This window comes from Eubalaena glacialis, chromosome 2, assembly GCF_028564815.1.
Source record: "Eubalaena glacialis isolate mEubGla1 chromosome 2, mEubGla1.1.hap2.+ XY, whole genome shotgun sequence".
In the NCBI taxonomy this organism is placed as follows: domain Eukaryota; kingdom Metazoa; phylum Chordata; class Mammalia; order Artiodactyla; family Balaenidae; genus Eubalaena; species Eubalaena glacialis.
The window spans coordinates 52,642,578-52,663,461 of NC_083717.1; the positions used below are offsets into that span (position 1 = coordinate 52,642,578).

Here is a 20,884-nt window from a genome sequence, read left to right on the forward strand (position 1 = left end):
GCAGCCCACTAGAACGGAAGAGAGCAGGGCCTTCGCCTTCTGCACTGCTGCCTCCATCAAGAACAGTCTCTTGGTCATAGCAGACGTTCAAACTTAATCTGAAAAATGAATGTGTGTGAATACTGTAACTAATGGGTTGGAAGTCTTCCTAATTTTTAGGATACAATTTCCTGACTTCTTCAGTGAGGGTAAGAGGATACTCAGTGATTTATCTGATTGTGAACAAGCAAAATTTAAGCTGTGAAGCTAAGGCCCCATAATGAATGGTCTTAGGTGACATCAATGAAAGTGGTGGAGTAAAGAACTCCAAAACTTATCTCCTTTACAAAAGCAAAGACATCATGGGCAAAAATTGTTTCAGGCAACCTTTTCAGGACTCTGGATATTAGTCAAAGGTAATCCAGGAAGCATTTATGCAAGAATAACAGTGAAATTTTGGTAAGAACAGTGAGTTTTGTGACATTTTAACTTGCCCTATTTCCATTCCCAGATCCCTAGCAAAGTGGTAAGTTTGAAAATCAACAGTCCACAGTCACGGTGGAAACCAGCAGCCATGGAAGGGAGCAGAATGGGGCTGGTGATCCTTCAAAACCCCACTCCCAGAGAACTGTCATTATCTGACCTGTCTAGTGGTTCCCTAGAAGACCTCACTTGCAAGGCTGTCTTTATTTGACCTGACCCAGAGTTCTCCCATTGCAAACAGCCTCTTGGTGGGGAAGGGGGGAGATATTTGTTAAAAACAATCACAGGTAATTGTTGAACATCATGCTGCCTGAGGAAGTGGCTAACAGGACAAAACAGGCTAACCAAAAAGCTTAAAGAGAAAAGCTGGGGTATGAGATGTCCATAAGGGGCTTTGAAAAGCTTTAACGTATTTCTGGGAATCCAGAAGGCCATGTACATGCATGGGGCTATGTGCATGCCCAGGGAAGACCTGAGAAGGCCCTAAGCACTCATCTCTGGTTGACCTTGAGGTTCTGCACAAGCAGGAAGCAGCTAAGGAAGAGCTGAAAACTGTCAGGTGAGTGTTGAAGGCAAACATGAACAGATACACAGAACCCCTGAGCAAAGACTGGGAAACTTATTCGTTCCAGCGCCTAAGGAAATCTCCATGCAATCAGTAGCTGACCACTAAGCAAACCAAGCAGAGATTTTAGTGGCCACAAACACAAAAAGAATACAGACCTTACAGAATAAGTTCTAAAAAGTCACTAAACAAACAACAGCAACATCATCAAACCATGGAGAGAGGGCAGAATCTGATTTCCAAAGTGGTTTATATTATTTAAAAGATCCAATTTCCAACTAGAAATTATGAGACATGCATCGAAACAAGGAAGTATTGCTCATAAAAAGGGGGAAAAGGCAGCCAATAAAGAGAGAGAAATTATAAAAAAGAGTCAAACAGAAATTCTGTAGTTGGAAAGTATAATAACTGGAATGAGAAATTCACAACAGATTTGAACAGGTAAAAGAAGGAATCAGCAAACTTGAAGGTAAATCAATTGAGATTATCCAATCTGAGGAGTAGAAAGAAAAAAGAATAAAGAAAAATAAACAGAGCCTGAGCATATGCATAATGGCAGTCCCAGAGAAGAGCAGGAAAGAGAAAGGGGCAGAAAGATTACTGGAAGAAATAATGGCTGAAAACTTCCCAAATTTGATGAAAAACAATCCACACACCCAAGAAACTCAATAAACTCCAAGTATGATAAACTCAGAAAGAGCCACACCCAGACAAATAATCAGACTCCTGAAAACCAGAGGGAATCTCAAAGCGACTTATGACATAGGAAGGATCCTCAGTAATATTAACAACTGATTTCTCATCAGAAACCATGGATACCAGAAAGCCTCCATTCAGAATGTTGAGAAAGCCTCAACCAAGAATTCTGTATCAACAGAAGCATCTTTCAAAAGTGAAGGAGAAATTAGGACATTCCCAAACAAAAACTGAGAGAATTTGTCACTAGCAAACCTGCCACATGAGAAATATTGAAGTCTTTCAAACTAAAATGAAAAGACACTAGGCAATAACTCAAATACACAGGAATAAAAAGTCCAATAAGAGTAACTACACAGGTAAAAAGACAATATAAATGTATTTTTAAAATTTGTATTGATAAGTCTTTTTTTCTCTAATCTGGTTTAAAAGACGTCATAAAGCACTAATTATAAATCTACGTTGATGGGCATACAATGTAGAAAGATATAATCTGTATGACAATAACAGCATTAAGGACTGAGGGGAGAATTAGCTATACAGGAGCAAAGATTTCATATACTATTGTTATTAAGTTGGTATTAATTTGAACTAGGTTGTTATCAGTTAATATGTTAATTGTAATACTCAGGGTGACCTCTAAGAAAATAACAAAAAATAAAGTAAAAGAAATGACAAGAGAGTGAAAATGTATAGAAAATATGTACTTAACACAAAAGAAAGCAGCATGGAGGAACAAAAAAGACATGACATAGAAAACACATAGCAAAATGAGAGACATAAATCCTACCCTATCAGTAATGATATTAAATGTAAATAGATTAAACATTCCAATTAAAAGGCAGAACTGGCAGAATGGATTAAAAATGATCCAACTATATGCTTTCTACAAGAGACATACTTTAGATTCAAACACACAAATAGGCTGAAAGTGAAAGGATGGAAAAAGATATGCCATGCAAACAGTAACCAAAAGAGGACTGGAGTGGTTGTACTAGTATCAGACAAAATTGACTTTGAGACAAAAATTGTTACTAAAGATGAAAGAAGGAATTTTATAATGATAAAAGGAGTCATCCATCAGGAAGATCTAACAGTTATAAGCATATATGCACCTAACAACAGAGCCCCAAAATATATGAAGCAAAAACAGACATAATAAAATGGAGAAATAGACAATTCAACAAAAATATTGGAGATTTCAATATCCAACTTTTAATAATGGATAGAACAACTAGCCAGACAAACAAGGAAAGAGAAGACTTGATCAACATAAAAATCAACTAGACTTAGACAACAGTCCACACAACAAGAGCACAATACACACTCTTCTCCAGTACATATGGAACATTCTCCAGGGTACACCATATGTGATGCCATAAAAAAGACTCAATAAATTTTTAAAAATTGGAAATAATACAAAGTATGTTCTCCAACCATATGGAATGAAATTAGATAGAAATCAATAACACAGTGATTGGTCTTAGACTGCTGTGCTGTTCACAGCCGCCTTACTTTCTCTTATTTTTCACTTCCCTTCATGCCTTTCCCACTCACTGCTGACACAGTCCTTACATAGTAGCCTCCTTTTGCGGGTGCTAATTTGCCCTTCTAATCTATCAGGGGCTTGGAAACTGAACCACCAAACTGCCAGAACAAAAGAATAAGGCTCAGTATAAGACCATGAAGGGCTCTGCCTCGAAGAAACAGGCTGCATTAGTGCTCAGTATTTGAGCATCTATTCTAGCCATTTAGAGGCCTGCCTGGTTCTTGGCCAGGTAAGGTTAATGGGCAGCCTGAAGGAATGAGGAAGGCACCCCTACAACACAAACCAGCTGTAAGACAACTAGCAGTTAAGAAACATTATTTCTTCTATGATTAAAGAAAAAAATCTCAGGCTTCTGATGTAAGGATGTTCAGTACTCCTTTAAAAGCCAGTCAGACTAACAAGGAAGAACTTCTCTTTTCACATATTTTGCTCTAAACTCCAATTCCCCTTGGTGATATGCCCTCCTATAAAAAGAACATCATAGGGACATCACTGGTGGCACAGTGGTTAAGAATCCGCCTGCCAATGCAGGGGACATGGGTTCCAGCCCTGGTCCAGGAAGATCCCACATGCCGCGGAGCAACTAAGCCTGTGCACCACAACTACTGAGCCTGTTCTCTAGAGCCTGTGAGCCACAACTACTGAGCCCACGCGCCACAACTACTGAAGCCCGCGCACCTTAGAGCCCATGCTCCGCAACAAGAGAAACCACTGCAATGAGAAGCCCGCGCACAGCAACAAAGAGTAGCCCCCACAACTAGAGAAAGCCTGTGCGCACAAAAAAGACACAATGCAGCTAAAAAATAAATTAATTTAAAAAAAAAAAGAAAAAAGAAAGAGCATCATAGACCTTACCCTTCCGTTTTATATTTAAAATCAGCATCACAAGGTTTTACACCTTTAACTTTTTTTTCAACTATTTCATGAACATATATGTTTTTGTCTCCTCAACTTGACTAAAGCCTTTGAGGGAGAAAAAGGCCATTCATCTTTCATTCTTCTTTTGCAATTTCCTACCAGTCTGGAGGGCAGTACTGGGGCCATTAATGACCCCTTAATAAATACTAACTGGTTAACTCAGACATCACAACTGGTGTGTCTTGGTGTACTGGTGTATCCCAAACAGTTCTAGATGTGCCAAATAACAATCCCTTTGGGTCTGCAGAGGGCGGGTAGAGTGGTTAGGGGATGGGGTAGCAGGAGCCCCTCAAAGCAGTTGCCTCAACATGTGTGCCATGATGTAAAAAAGACTGGGAAACATTAGGATAAATGACTGGTTAGAAACACTGCTGAATAGAACTGGAAATAGCCTGAATATCCATAAAAAAAAGATGAAGCTCTTTATGTACCGAAAGGAAAATCTTCCAAGACATGTAAGTGAAAACCAGCAAGATGTGCATAGTATGTAAAACATGCTAACATTCATATAAAAGGGGGAAGATATACAAACTTAATTGCTTATATACACATAGGTTGTATCTGTAAAGGTGCACTATGGTGGCTGACTCATGAGCGGAACCCAGTGGTTGGAGATAGAGGTGGGAGGACTTATCCTTGTAAACCCTTTGCACTTTTGAATTCTGAACCATGTGACAGCATTAGCTATTAAAAAGATAAACTTTTTTTTAAGTTGCCAAATCTATCTATGCTTGTTGCTAACTTTCATTAGTAATGATTATTTTCTACCTAGTCAAACATTGAGTTAAAATAATAAAAGCAAGATCTGGATGCTGGTTACATAGCTGTGTCCAGTTTGTGAAAATCCATTGAGCTCTATACTAATTTATGATCTGTGCACTTTTCCAAAGGTATGATATATATATACTTCAGTAAGAAATGAAAAATAAAATGAATAGATTACTTAGGTCAACTTTCTTTTTGTCCCCTCCTATTAAAAGAGTAGTATAATATTTCATAGATTTGCCTAAATAAAATAAATTACTGTTTCAAATTGTTCAATAATGTTTCTCAAAAAAAGAAAAAAACTGGTATAACTTGAGTTAGTGATGCTGACCCCATGTGACAAGGGGGAGTCAGGCCTGCCAGCTCCTCCTACCTCTTTACCACCAGTATTAACAGTCTCAAGGCCCACACTCTCTCTGCTGCTGGGTCCTCACAGTGGGAGATTTTAATAAGCCTTGAAAAGCATTACTAAAAACCACCTAATGGGTTACCATATTGCAGTCCCATTTTTTCATTATGAAAATGAAATTTTTAAAGTCACTTATCAAAAATGCCAAGGTCATAAAAGACAAAGAAAGAGGCTGTGCAAACATCCTAGATTAAAGAGACATGACAATCAAATGCAAGACCCCAGGCTGGAGCCTGTAATGGAGAAGGAAGAGCTGTTACCAGGACTTTACTGAGTCTAGAGACAACATTATGTTAAATTTACTTAAGCTGTACTGTAGTGGTATAAGAGAATTTCTCTATTTGTACTCAAAATACATTGACATTATTTAAAGTAAAGGGCCACAAAGAAAGCTACCCATAAATGGTGGTTAGGTAAGTCTATGTCTCTGTACTGGAAGAGGGTGGAGGGGCAGTCAAGCAAATGATAGCACAAATGGAGTAAAACGATAACAGGTTATTCTGGGTATAGGTATATGGATGTTCCTTCGTACTTTTTTTTTTCCTGTAATGTTCCTGTGAAATTAAAATGATTTCCAAATAAAGTTTTTAAAGTCATGTATTTATAATTAGCCACCAATAATAGTCAAAACAGGCACTTCCCTGGTGGTCCAGTGGTTAAGACTGTGCTTCAAATGCAGGGGGCATAGGTTTAATCCCTGGTCGGGGAACTAGGATCCCACATGATGTGTGGTGCGGCCAAAAACAAAAAAAAAGAAAATAGTCAAAACAAGCTTAGAAATGAATCTGGATTTTGATTATGACAGTTGTTCCTGAGGAGCCACTTTAATTATGTAAGTGTAATCCCAAGACATTATCTGGGACTTGCAAAAAAAAAAATTACACCTTCTAGCTAGGTTTATAATAGAGTTAAATAAGTACCTTCCAAGACCCAAAGCTTAACATAATTGTCTTTAACATAAGATTCCACCTCAATAATTTCTCATAATGTGAGCCTTAATGGAGAAACTAGATTTACAGAAAGTTTAATAAAAGTTCCTCATCCACATGAGGGTATTAATCTCGCCTGAGTGGTGAACACAATGATAAATCCTAATGACGACTTAGGTTAGAACCTCTTAAGCCTTTTTTGTTAGAACAAAAAAGGAAACGGAAAAGAAATCAAAGGTCTAATAAAATGATAAATGTCCCAATAGAATTCTTAAAAATGATAAGGATGAACTCCATGTGAAAGGCAAAACTAAATTTATAGAAAAATGTATAGAAAGTTCCTGTGACCCAAGGAAGGGAAGAATTTCTTAAGACATGAAAAGCACAAACCACACAGGAAAAGAATGATAAATTAGACTACACTTAAACTCACAATTTGCATATAATAAAAATACCACATTTGCAAGCCACACTCTGGGAAAAGATATTCTCCCACAAAAGGAGAGTCATCTGGTACAAGCCCTGTGGAGATCAAGCCAGCAGTATCTAGAAAAAACTGTGTCATCAGGCATTTAGAGAAATGCAAAGCAGTAGCGACAGCATCTGAAGCTGACTCAGGAGATCCTGGGCAAGGACAGGGAGTGACCCAGGGAAGGAGCTTCCTCCCCCACCAGATCCTTTTAGCTAATAAGGTCATTTACCAGATGCGTCAAGTCTAACCGGCAGTTCCAAGTGTACAGACAGGATGATTCCCAGCACCCTCACTTCAGGCCTTAGAAAACTTTGGCGATTACATCATAATAAAGGGAAATAGCCCCAAAACTGTCTCCCAACCCCTACACCCTCAGGACAATACTTTCTCACTCTATCTTGGCACTAATGTTAGGTCAGAGTTCTTGATAAACTCAAGGTACTGACTCTGTTGGTGTCCATCTATCAGCGTGTAAGATCTAACAGCATGACAACACTAAAACAGATTTTTAAAAATTCTCTCTCAAAGGTAGGCCTATCCTCTGCAGTTCTAGCAGGAAGGCTAGCTTCTCAGAGATCAGGGGCAGCATAAAGCACTCCAAAATACAGAAGGCATTACACATTTTAAGAATAATGAAACTTGTTAAGGTTATAACTACTTAATTAAGGATGGGAAAAATGCAGGAATACTGCCAGCTGTATCATGCTTAAAACTGCACGAAATCTCCAAACAGCTTTCCTAGCAGCAAAAATCCATGAAAACAGAATCCCCCTAGATCCAGTGAGCAATGGCCCATGCATGGGGAGGCGGGGGAGGTACACAAAGAGATTAGAGTGTTCACTCAGATCACATTTGGGATTTAAAATGTTTCTTTTATAACTGGAAACTATACGAAGACTACTTCCTGTATACTCGAAAATGTCCACTTCCCTAAAAGTTCAAACTAAAGAAATAGTGTGATTAGGAGACATTTAAAAAGAAGTCTAGGAGAAAGGCAAGTACAGGCAAGAATACCATTTCTTCACACAAGCACTTTAGAAAATTAACTCAGAAGACAAGCTAACAGTTTACATCTGAAAATGCATTTCTTTTTCTTGGGCAAAGGTCTAGCAATTCCCTTTGCTCCTCACAACTATCAGTAGTGTATCAATCTAAACACAACACAACCTAAATCATTTTTTCCATTCTGACTAATATCACATCCTGCAACTGTAGGCAAGAGGTGCACATCTGCCAATAAAAACAAAGAAAAGTCAAAAGCTAACTCATATTCTCCAGAACTATTAAAGAGAAAACATCCCCAAGTAGGTTTCCTTCAAAAAATTGCACCGATGTATCAATATAAATTGGAAACTGCCTATTCTGAAAGGAACAACTATATTGCAAACTCACAGATCATAACAACTGTAAAAAAGTCAAGGTTTAATATAAATGCAAAGCCAAATACTATTGGCTGTTTTACATCATTACTCATTTTATGAATTTAAAACATGTAAGTTTCTAAACCATGTCGGTCAACATGACCTGATGAGAGAAGTCAGACCTTTGGGAGAAAAGGGACACTCTTATAATCACATCTGCAAAATCAGAAGTCAGATTAGATAAATCTTCTGGAAAATCATGAAAGTATCACTGTGACCTGTATTAACCCTTTTCTTTGGGTCCCAAATGCCATTATTAACTAAGATTTTAGGACAAAAGTACATAAGGTATGTTCTAAAAACCAAGAGAAAAAGTAATAAGAGAGAATTCAAATTAAAAGAACTAAGGTAAAAATGTATAACTTAATATGAATGTTTAAGCCTTAAAGAGGACATTATCACTAATAGTTTCCTATGACTGGTCCAGAACTAGTAACAAAATCAACAGATGTTCTTCTGTTCTTACCTCATAAGACCAGACGCACTGCACCCCTGCAAACCTCCGGACACACCTTCCCACCTCAACATCCTCGTGGGTTGTGTACATTTCCCGGAGGCACTTGCCGATGTGTGGTACCATTCTCCGGAGAACTTCCCGGCTCATGATCACACCAGGGCCCCCCATGCAGAAGTTCTCACCAGGTTCCAGAGCAAGTTTCCCCATTTCTTCCGTGGTGCCCAGTCCTGTCTGCCCAAGAAAGAGGGGTTCACTACTATTCAAACTCCTCAGAAAATTCTCCAGACGGTCTCCTTTGATGTAAACATCATCGTCTGCTCTCATAAACCATTCATACTTGTCCAAGTAGTGGTCATGCATGTACTTGAGCATCATAAAAGACTTCTTCTGGGGTGGGTAGGAGTCGTCCACTCCCCGTAGTGGCACTATTGGAATTGGGATCGATGTGTCTGAACCCTCACTAGAGAAGAATTCGACTTTCCCAGGAATTGTCTTGGACCATGTTCTGGAATTAAAATAAACATCAGTGAGGGAACAGTTTATTCCAGGCTTCCCATTTCCATAAATTCCCATATCTTGATTCATGTTGAATCACTTTGAATGTACATTCAAAAGGATGATAAAAAGCTTCCCCTTAACGGAAGCCCACACTACCGGGTATTGCAAAGTCCTAACTCATTTTCAAAAGAATCCCAATGAAAAAGAATGACGAAGTATTAAAATATTTCCCGGATAACTATCTTTTAGCTATGGCTGAAAACCAAATTGCCAAGGCACCAAGTCTAGATATTCAGGTTAATTCTCTGATACTACCAACTCCCTACCTACAAACTCCTCCGCTCTCTAAAACAAAAAATTAAAAAAAAAAAATTGTTCATTCAACACATTTTCTTGGAATGCTCATCAAGTGCCAAGTATGCATCAGGCCACGGGGATGCAGCGGTGAGCAAAACACAGACCCTGCAGCTGATGTGGAGTCGACATGAGGCCAGACGTACATTTATCCAAGAAAGGTGAGCAAACAAAGGACACCAACCACACACGGAGCAGAGAATGCTTCCCTGAGGCTGGTGACATCAAGGATGAGAAGCAGACCCAGAGTGTGTGTGTGGGGGGGGGGGCTGTCTTGATGGGGGAAAACTGCAAGGCCTAGCAACCCTCCAGAGATGTGGGCCTTTATGCTTTAAAGCAGCAGGAAGCCACTGCAGGAGCAAGTCTATCGGCACCATTTTTCCAACAGCATTTGCTCACTTCATGTCTCTGTCACAATTTTAACTCTCACAATATTTCAAACTTTTCATTACTACTATGTTTGTTATGGTGATCTTTGATGTTCCTACTGCAAAAAGAGGCTGATGGTAGGCTCTGTAGGCTCAGATAATGGTTAGCATTTTTAGAAATAAAGTTTTTTGTTTTTTTTTTTTTGGTGGCTAGCTTCTCCCCGTTCTCTGGATACTAACCGAGCCGGAGTCCCCCCAACCCGCCAGGATCAGGTGACCACGAAGGTCTCAGCTTCTCTTAGGGAGGGGGAGCCACGTTCTCCATACCCAGCTGGGAGCGCCTCGCTGCCTTCCCATTGGCCCAGCCGATCCTAGCACCTTCTGCCATTGGTTGCCGGTTCCTTGATCCCCATTGGCCAGTGCTCATTGTGACCTCACGGACCCATGTGGGAGCGCCACAGGCGGATTGGCTGGTGCACCCAGCCAACCACCACGGAGAAAGGAATTTCCAGAGTAGCTGGGGGTGTGAGGCTGATTTAAGGTGGTCTGAGCAATCCCAGGTCTCAGGTCTGCTTCTCAGCTTTTTCCTGGTTTCAGGACTTAATGAAGCTCAGGTTCTTGACGTCTCATCACAGAAAGAATTCAGTGAGAGACAAAGTGATAGGTAAGAAGTGAATTTATTTAGAGAGAAACACACTCCACAGACAGAATGTGGGCCATCTCAGAAGGTGAGAAAGGTCTAGAAATAAAATATTTTAAAATTAACATATGTACATTGCTTTTTAAACATAATGCTATTGCACCTTAACAGACCACAGTCTGTTAAGCATAAACATAATTTTAATATACACTGGGAAGCCAAAAAAAAAATTGTGACTCGCTTTATTGGGATATTTGCTTTATTGCAGCACCCTGGAACTTCCACAGTATCTCCGAGATATGCCTGTATAGCCAATCATAATCACATGATGAGAGCAACTGTAAAATGCATCCTCACTTCAGAGATGTTAAAATGTGAAAAAAAAAAGTGCATCTTACAATGGATGTAATACAGTAGTTGTAATGTTTTTCCTTTAATGCCTATGGATTTTAAATGGACCTACAGGTCTTATGCCATTTACAGAACCCTTAACAAAGAATTCGGCATAATGAAACCTGATGGGACTACAGATGCTATACCAGGTACTGTACTTCATTTTTACAAAGGATTTGCTCCTGAAAAAAAGGATGTAAACATAGTAGGAACGAGGTAATTAATTTAAAGAGAAATCAACCCCTCCTGTAAAGAGAAAAGTCCATTTTAAAATGGGAATGAACCCCAACCTACATAAAATATAACTTAAATGCACTCTTCTGACATAGCACCATCATCAGGAGGGAGACAATTTCCCAGTCTGGGGAAGTCAGTGATAACGACGTTATACCAAGAAGATCCCCCAGCCAAGTCAAGAAGCCCCTTATTCCTCCCTTCATGTAGAAATGATTTTTGTTTGGCAGAACAATTCTTCAAAAACATAAATAATTTCAGTCCTTGGCATGTAATAGAGTTCAATAAATACTGGTCACTCGTGTGAAATAAGGGACTTAAAGATGCCGTGCATATATATGAGCGCGCGCACGCAAAAGGGCAAGAAACCAGTTGTCTCTTATCTTTGAGAAATTTCCAGGTGAGGCACACTAACATTCCTACATGCAGAAAGAAAGCAACTTAATCAAAACACAACCAGAATATAATTATTAAGAGGTAAAATCCACAGACATGCTGGAGTTGAAATATACTACCGTTCATGGTACTTCTGAAATAATTGTAAACAAAATAGTCTGTAGTATCTTACAACTGATTTTAAAAGGGTAGTGAATAAAATCAACTTAGCTTTAGCTTCTACCCAACTGCTTCTGTGATTAATAATACATACCACATTCAAAGTAGTACTCAAGTAAGTCAACTCCAGAAGCCATTAAAATCCTAAAGCATCATGGGGTTATTTGGAATGCGGGGTCGGTAAGACAATGCTTACATTCAGAGGAAAAACCTGTTCTTGAGACACAATACAGTGTATGATGGTTAAGAGCATGGACTCTGGAATCAGGCTATTGGGGTGAAAATCCTGGCTTCACTTTGGGCAAGTTACTCTGTGACTCACTTTCCTTATTTGTAAACTGGGGATAATAATAGTACCTGCCTTATAGGGTTGTGGTGAGGGTTAAATGGATTATTACATCTAAAAGTGCTTAGAAGTCAGCCTGGCATGAGGTAAGCATTACATAAGTGTGACTTATTAGGGAAGACAAGAGTTTGCAAATAAAATAAGGTACTGAAAGAAAAATGAGGGAGACAGGAAAGTGTGGGCTGAACTTGGAATAGTCAGTCTCAAGATTACACACCAGAGTGAAGGATTGTGAAAAATGCTGCTTCTCTTATTTCTGGCTAAAAACCTGACACTCAAGCTATATAACAGAGTTCTATCATACTATCAATCTCAAGACACTGTCAGGATAGAAGTCTAAAAAGACTTTAAACTTTAAAAGTGTTCTCACTTAAAACACCAGAATCTTTCATATTAGACTGAGGATCAAAATTCATTTTGTCTGGCTCTGCTTCCTATGTGCCACCCCAGATAGAATATAGCAATGGAAGCACTAGCAGTACAACCATCAGTGATGTGATTAATACTTGAACTATAACCTGAAATGGTGTAATTTGTCCAGGAAAAGCAACCAGTTAATTTTAAAAACAGACAATCTAACCTCAAACCATCTTTAAAAGCCTCTCTGCAGTTTTAAGGTAACTCCACTGATTATTATCTTTTCCTTTTCAGGTAACCCAAGGAAAAACCTCATGTTGCCCTTTTCTGTTCTTAAATGACTGCTGATTTGAGGGAAATCTCTTAATATGGAGCTTTTGTAAATCCTTCAATCTTGACAAATTATGATCTTTTTACTTAGGGTAACTTTAGCTTAAATAGCTCCATAAACAGTTCTGGAACATAAATCATGATTCACCACCCTGGGGAAGCCAGGGGGAGGGCATCAATAATTTCAAAGAAATGAGGGAACTGGTACTGAAGAAGCAAACTGGCCCCCCTTCTGAGACAGAACAGGTCAGCTTCCTTAATTTTCATAAGCAAATGTCAACTTTGCCATCAACACGTTTGTAACCAGGAGCAAAGAGCTCTCACTTAATTGAAACCACAGAACATTTGCAAGGGCCCCTGCCGGAAAGCTCACTTTTCAATGGACTGATAACCAACTCTTGCTAAAGCACAGATAAAACAACTGAAATCTAGAGTGCCAAGCTAATAACCTTCCTTTCCTCCAGGCTTCTAAACACTGACCCTATACCAAGCTAAATCACAGTTAAGTCATGCAGCTGGACATTAGCTTCGCTGAGGATTGACTTTGCTGAGTTAGGATTTAATAACAGTCTCCATTTCTATTCATGTCATTTTAATAAAAAATACATAAAATACATTTCTGTACGAAACCACATCTACAGCATGACTGTTGTCCTGGGTACACATTCATAATATACAGGTAAATTTTAAAAGCAGACAATAGAATACTTGTGATATGTATTAATAAGGGAACAAAAGTACACATACAAAATAAAATAAAGTACAACTCTACACCAAAGTGTTTACTATGGTTATTTTTGGATAGAGGATCAGAAGGGATTTACTTTTCTTCATGTTTTCTACAACAAATAGAGTTAGGGAAAAAAAATTTTTTTTAATCCAGGAGAAAGGTTTAAACTAAAAACCATCCAAAGAAATAAAAATATTTAACAGATAATTTTACTTGTGTAATAAAAATATTTCTTTACTCTAATCAATGGAAAAAACTAAAAGAAAAATGGAGTAAGAGTGAGTACTTTCTTTCACATTTTCTAAACTTTAATAGTTACAATAAGTTTTATAAATAAGAAGGGGAGATTTTCTGTGAGTCCCCTCAAATCACTGTTACATATGTGGTCTGATGGTTACAGTGGTGAGTTTGAAAAGACTCATATGATCAAATCACCTCAGAATTTGTAGTCAAGGAAGGAAGGGAGAATATAGTTTTCCCCTGCAGAACTGATAGATAACAGAAATTAAATGTATACATTTATATTCTTCCCTATTACAGAAAGGATTTAAGACAACTTAACCAAAATGCACACAGGATGAAAAGAATAAACAAGAAAATTAAGCGAAAGAAAAACAAAAGTTGGAAAGTTGGAGCAAGGCATGAAGGTGGTGCCTGTAGCAGGGAGGGGAAAATCAGGGTAGGGGCTGCCCACCCACCTCTACACCCACGGCCAGGCAGAGCCAGTGAGCTGGGGGGCGGGGGGGCGGGGAAACCTATCTGTTGTCAAGTGGCCTCTATGTCTGTTAACACGGGGCCAAATTCAGTTATAAGCCTTCCAGCAGACAACCAAGAGAAGTCACAAGACTGTGTCTCACTGTTCAGGGTTAAGTGACATAATGATTCCAGATACTAAGACCTCAGGGAAGTTTCTCCCCTGCATCTGTGGTAGAGAAACGGAGCAAATGTATTGAGTACCCTTATAGGAGGCACCATGTGATGGAGCAGTAATCTTAGCTCATCCTCCCAAAAAAGTACACGCAGGACAGTTCTATATTGCCAGTCAGAGCAGCCACGGGCCTGGGAGAACTGAGGTCTTCCCAGACAGTCTACCCAGTGAGGACTCAAGGCCTTTCCTGGAACTGAAGGAATGCCCCCCGCAGGATATACAAGCCTTATTCAGCCCATTAGCTCCAGGAGCACTGCAGTCAGGGTACTTAGCTGCAGGTTCCCCCTTCCGTGTATGTGGTTTCCGGATATGTGGCTTCCTCTTTTAAAATTTTTAACTGTCTCACTGGATATGACCTTATGATATGAGCAATCTCAAATTCTTTTTAGAAGTAGGTGGGGAAATATATAACGGGGATCATAAATGTTGGGGAAAATTTTTAAAGGAAAAATCAAATTAGACTCCTTACCATTAATCCTGAAAACTAGACTTAACGTAAAAGCAAGCATTAAAGAGCCTTCCTGCCCCCTTCCCCCAGTAAAGATGTTGGAGGGTGGATTACAGCTTCCCACCTCAACAACGGCCTGGGCACTAGCCCAGGAGGCAGTTCCAAGGTATTAACAGCTAAGAGCAACCTGCCCTTTGAGCCTAGGTTCACAGCAAACAATAGAAATACTCATCAACAAAGAGACCACAAATACACTCTCTTTGAAACACAAGAATTAAAATTTGGAGCGTTAGCGGCAGAAGGCAAATTCTGATCCTGTGGTCCATTTCCAAAGCTTCAAGTCTCAGAGAGCTACTTTGCATACACTGATAGTTTATATTTTGCTGCTGTACACTTAAAAGCGTAAATACACAACTAATTCTTAATCATGCATAAACAAAATTAGTTTTCAAATATAATTCTAAGAAAAAAAAAAATCAGTGTTGTTTAATGTAAACAATAAAACCACCCTGAACCCACAGCCAACTCCTGTGCAAGCCAGTCTTCTTCCTCTGTTGAGGTGTTCCCTGGCATCAAGGCAGCTTCCCAATCACCAACACGCGAAAGGAGTCATGGCGTGCAGGGCAGTGTGTTGAGGGCATCAGACTCAACCTTATGACAACTCCACAAGGTGTGAGAGGCACCGATACCACGTTTTACAGATGAGAAGACTGAGGCTCAGAGCCAGGTAAGTAATTTGCCCGAGATCACAAAGCTAACAGATGTGGAAACCAGGACGCAAGTGAGGTCGGATTCCAACACCTCCACTGGCCAGCCTACTGGCTTGTGCATCCCCACACCTGTCTGCCCACATTTGTTCTGCAGTCCCACCTCTACTGCTAAGGCTGAGAAAACAGTCGTCAGAGATGATAAGAGAAGGCTTACACCCACTTCAGCCACCTCCTCCCACTCTGTCTGCCTGGCTGAGACCTGCCTGTCAAGGACACCTTCAGAGTTTGGGCTGGTTTCGAAGACCAGAAGACTTCATTCAAACGTTACTTTCTGAAACCCTCATTCCATGTGTGGGTCCCTCTGCCACTCTAAATCCTGCCCAATTATTTTCTGGTATTAGGTTGGAAACACACAGAACAAAGTTTAACAGAAAATCAGCACCTAGGTTCAATTTACAAGACAATCATTTTAATGGCATTAGTATCTACATTTTCAATAATTCTCGGGTTTTGCAAGCCCAGAGTTCACATCAAATCAGAGCAGTCTACACCTTATTTTTAATCATTCACAGAAAAATGTACTCAACTACAGAAAAAATATAGCAGCCCTGAACGCTTCAGGAAATGACACTGAATTAAGGTGAGACGAACAGTTTCACTACTTTTACACTGTAACTTAGTTTCTTGTTCCTCCAATTCTATCCAGAACCAGAAGCCAAAAACACACTGACAATAATAGATGAAGGCACTGAATACTTATATGAATATACAAAAATCCTCACATTAAAAACGCTGTCACCTGATTCTCCCAAGTATCACCTGGAAGGGTGAAGTTACAGTAACTGAGGAAATACAGTTACAATAACCAAATACATGTGTTAACCCTACATTTTGGGGCAGGAGTAACTGTCATTTACTGAAACAAGAATGACCGTGACTTGAAACCCCAGGGAACCCAGGGCCAACATGCCATCTATGCTCAGCAGTCTTGCAGGTACTTACAATTTAACACGCTCAAAACTTCACTCACATTTCCTCCCAAGAGCTGTCACCTCCTTTTTCTTTTTTAACTGTAGTTATGTAGCTTTATTACAAAGTGTTCACTGTAGAAAAACTCAAAAATACAAGAAAGTGCCAATATGAAAAATCATTCAGCATCGTGGTATGTATATTCTTTTACATTTTCTTTTCTATGTCACACAAACACAAACATTTATTTCGTTTGATTTTTAAAATGGTCTCATACTGGGCATACAATTTTAAAACCTACTCTCACTTAGATATGTTATGAACCTCCCTTCATTCCAATAAACACATTTCAACCACATCTTTTTTTTTTCTCTTTTTAATATTGGAGTATAGTTGCTTTACAGTGTTGTGGCCACATCATTTTTTAAGGTTAGAGAAGTAGATCACAGTATGGACAAATTAGTGAAATCAATTATGGTCCATAGCTCCTAATGCAGGACACCAAAGATACTTGCAATTTCCACTTCATAACATACATCCTTGAACACATCTTTAAATTCCTTTGGAAAAGTTTCTAATGGAATTACTAGCTCTCAGATCCCAGCCCTTTCTCATCATCCCTTCACTACTTCCTGCTATTCCACATTTCCAGGAACCTGTTGTCATCTCTGCCTCAAAAACTCCTGCTCATCCTTCAAGACTATGCAAGGGAAGAGGGGTAAGAATGTGAGTGAGACCCACCTCGATCCCCTTCATAAGTCAGTGCAGGCCTCTTTCTTCTGTACCCACACAGTAATTAGTCCAGGCACCCTGTGAGCCCTATCACTCAATAGTATTGTTTGTTTCCTTCCCTAGATGATGAACTCTGCAGGAATGGAATTATTAATCTATTTTCAAAAACTGCAGCTTAATTAATGGATGGGGAAAAGTGAAATTGCCAATGCAATAAAAACACAATCATGTATACTCTTCTATTGACAACTACAACTATCCTTGGAATACTCTGTTTGAGACCATCAAGATCTGGAACCATGACATATAATACTAAAGTCATTTTCAGGACCACAATTTTCACCAGTTTTCTTATACAGGTAATTTATAACGTGAAATGGGTTGTGCCCCAAAAGTTCACTTACAGGTTGATTATTTGGATTATAGAAGTCTTTCAGTAATTTTTTTGCCAAACTGAATTCTATCTGAGAAAGCAAGCCTTGCTCTAAACTGTTTCAAGATAAACATGGTTTACTGAGTTCAAAAAAGAAGGAACTCTGACATCTGCTCATTAAGGTTGGTAAAAGGAACAGTCTACCTTCATTTAAAGCATTAGGAAGAGGCCATTAACTGATAAAACAACATTTTGCAATAAGATTCCTATATCTAAAGCTAGTGTTTCTCAAATTTTCTTCCCACAGTTCCCTATAGACTGATGCTAATCTTTAATAGCGCCCTTTATCACTCCTGGGGCAAAGAAGGGGAACCATCACCTCTTTCTTCTGAGAAAGAACAAAACAGTTTCCCGTCTTCAGCGCAAGGGAAGCGAGAATCAAGATAAATAAAAGGTGTTGGATTAGCTTAGTGTTCTGGGCACAAAAATGGACTAAAGAGCTAAATATGAATGCTTTTTCTTTTTTATCAAACCATTAATTAAAAAAAAAAAAAATCTAGCACCAAAACTCTCCCAGCAAGAACAGGTAAGTATAGCCAAGAAATGTTTGAAACAGAAGAGTAACAAAGGAGAACTTGTGTACCGGATATTAAAATATTATTCAACCTCCAATAACTTCAACAGGTAGTACTGGCACAAGAAAAGACAGAAAGATCAATGAAACAAAAGAGCAGGTCCAAAAACATACCCAGGAATTTTGAGTATGATGAAGATGGCATTTCAAATTGGTAGGGAAATGGGAGCTTATTCAACAGATGGTGCTGAGACAATGTATCATTTGGGGTAAAAATGAGGTTGAGGTGATTTGTACCCCTTCTAGAATCAGAAACATGTTACTTAAAATAAAAACCTCTCCAGGGCAATAAACTATCTGAGCTTATGGGGAGAACAACCCTAAAACCAGAAAGGAAAAGACTGAACTACATGGACATCTAACTTCTGTATATCAAATGATGTGACTAAGAAAAAAGAAAAAATATGGAAAAAATACAAATTGCAGCTAATAACAAAAGACACAAGGAACCCAGCCAGGGATTCTGATGAACTTGTCATTAACCAGCATAATAACTTTGGAGGAATCACTGTACCATTTTAAAGTGAAATTACCTAGAACACAAATACTTTGTGGATGAGTTAAAAAAAAAAAAAATCTTATATGTTTATTTGTAGAACACCACCCTACCCAGAACCCTAAGGGGATTTTAGTTTAAGACAATCTCAGAGCTCCCACACTGTAATCACTTCAGATATAAATCTTTTCTCAATTCTTTTTAAAATTCATTGCATTTATAAAGCTAAGGATACATCCACCTGTTCCTGTGCAAAACCAGATCTCTGCTGACTTACCTCCTTCCCCCTAAATCTATTCCTCCTCTAGTTTTTCCCATCTCAATAAGTGACACCAACACCCACCCTTTCTTTCAAGGCAAAATCCTAGAAGTCATCCTTGATTCCTCTCTGCCTCAACCCTCACAAGCATTCTGTCAACACATCTTCAACTCTGGCTCCAGCATATATCCTGGAACCATCCTCTTCTCTCCATCCCCATTAATACCACTCTAGTCCCAACCATGCTCATCTCCACCTGGACCATCTCCTAACATCTCCTTACTCCCCTACAATCTATTCTCCACACAATAGCAAGAATTAACTTTTCAGAATATAATGCAAGCCCTCCCTTTCCCATCTAAATCCTCCAAAGCATTTCTAATTCACTTAGAGTAAAATTCCATAAGACCAGACACTATCGGCCTCATCCTCTTTTTATTGACCTTCTTCAAATTCCTTTCCAAACTGGTTCCTGCCTTGTAATTTACCAACTCTTCCCTCTGCCTAGCACGCTCGTCAATGACATTCCCACAAAGGCTCATTATCAGATCTTGGCCCAAACACCACACTCTCGGAGGCCTTCCCCAACAACCTAACAGAGAGAGACACCACCCCACCCTGCCCTTACCCTGCTCTATTTTCTTCACAGCACCCATCACTAGCCGAAACCCTCTTTTTAGTGTCTGTCCCTCCCACTAGAGCAGAAGCTCCATGAGAACTAGCATCTTCACTCTTGTGTTCCCCAACATTCAGAGTCCAGACCCAAGGGGCCATGCATGTATTTGCTGAACAAAGGGACAAACCCTAAGTGTATGGGAACATTCTGATGAACCAGGATCACTCCTGTCAATTTAACAGCTATGGTATCTGCTCAGTGCCTATGAGGGAGTTACCCTTGGCCTGTCTCTGATGGGCTACACTTTGAGTTTTGTTTTGCCTGCTTGTTAAAATCTGTTTCTTGCCTGCTTTCAGCTGTCACTGCACTGCTAACATCTCTTGGTGATCCCTCTCCCCCACTGTAAGCATATGGCAGGTCTAAAAAGTAAAAGTCAGTAATGATGGGGCTCTTCGATCATTAAAGTGCACCAACTTTAGTGCAGACAAGTGTATCTCCTTGAATTTTTCGAAGGCTTTAGCTCCTTTCTGGATCTCAGACAGTTTCTAGTCCCTAGATCTGAATTCTGACATTTTCAACATCCTAGCATAAAAGTACATCATAGTACCATCTTACTAAAAACACTGCCATCCCCTTCAACCCACAAGCCAAACAATAATTTTACTTTAATAAACAAAAACAAAAAACACTGAGGTTTTTTTCTAAGCTAAAGAATGAATTTGTCTTTCAGGGGAGATGTAAAACTCAGTGCCAAACTAGAGATCTACCTTGTGCTAGAAGATTCAAGCCAACTTGTATACTGCATGAAATTACCAATTTAAGAGCTGAGTGTGGACTTTTTGGCCCAGGCTGCAAAGCACAGCGAAGCCATAATCATAAGTTACATCCTATAACCTCCATCCCAATTCTGGCCTTCCCCAAAAGTTCCTTAAGTCTAAAATTGTCTTGTGCCATCCCTGCAGCCAGTCTAAACACAGGGTTGACAGGCTGAGAAGCAGAGGCCCTTAACCAGCAAAGCAGGTCCACCCCCAGGCTCCAACTAATATGACTCCTTATGATCAGAGAGATACAGGAAAAGGTATGCAGGAAAGCTGACAGAATTACTAAATAGTATACACCATTTCCTGGTAAGGGTTTTATCAAAAAGGCAGAGTTGCCACAAAGAAGGGTCAGAGGGCAAATTGTGTTTCTACTTTTCCCTAACTGTCTTAAAGAAAATAAACAATGAGATAAAATCCTACCTCCAAAAAAGATGAGGTAGGAGATTTGGA

At 39.3% G+C, this 20,884-nt stretch overlaps 1 protein-coding gene across 1 annotated transcript in view; it reads right to left on the minus strand.

Moving 5' to 3' along the window:
• CHSY1 (chondroitin sulfate synthase 1) overlaps window positions 1–20,884 on the minus strand; it is a 74,549-nt gene that overhangs the window by 51,615 nt on the left and 2,050 nt on the right. The window contains exon 2 of the mRNA XM_061181823.1: window positions 8,653–9,148. Coding sequence (XP_061037806.1) covers window positions 8,653–9,148 — 496 coding nt within the window. The remainder of the gene's footprint in view (window positions 1–8,652; window positions 9,149–20,884) is intronic.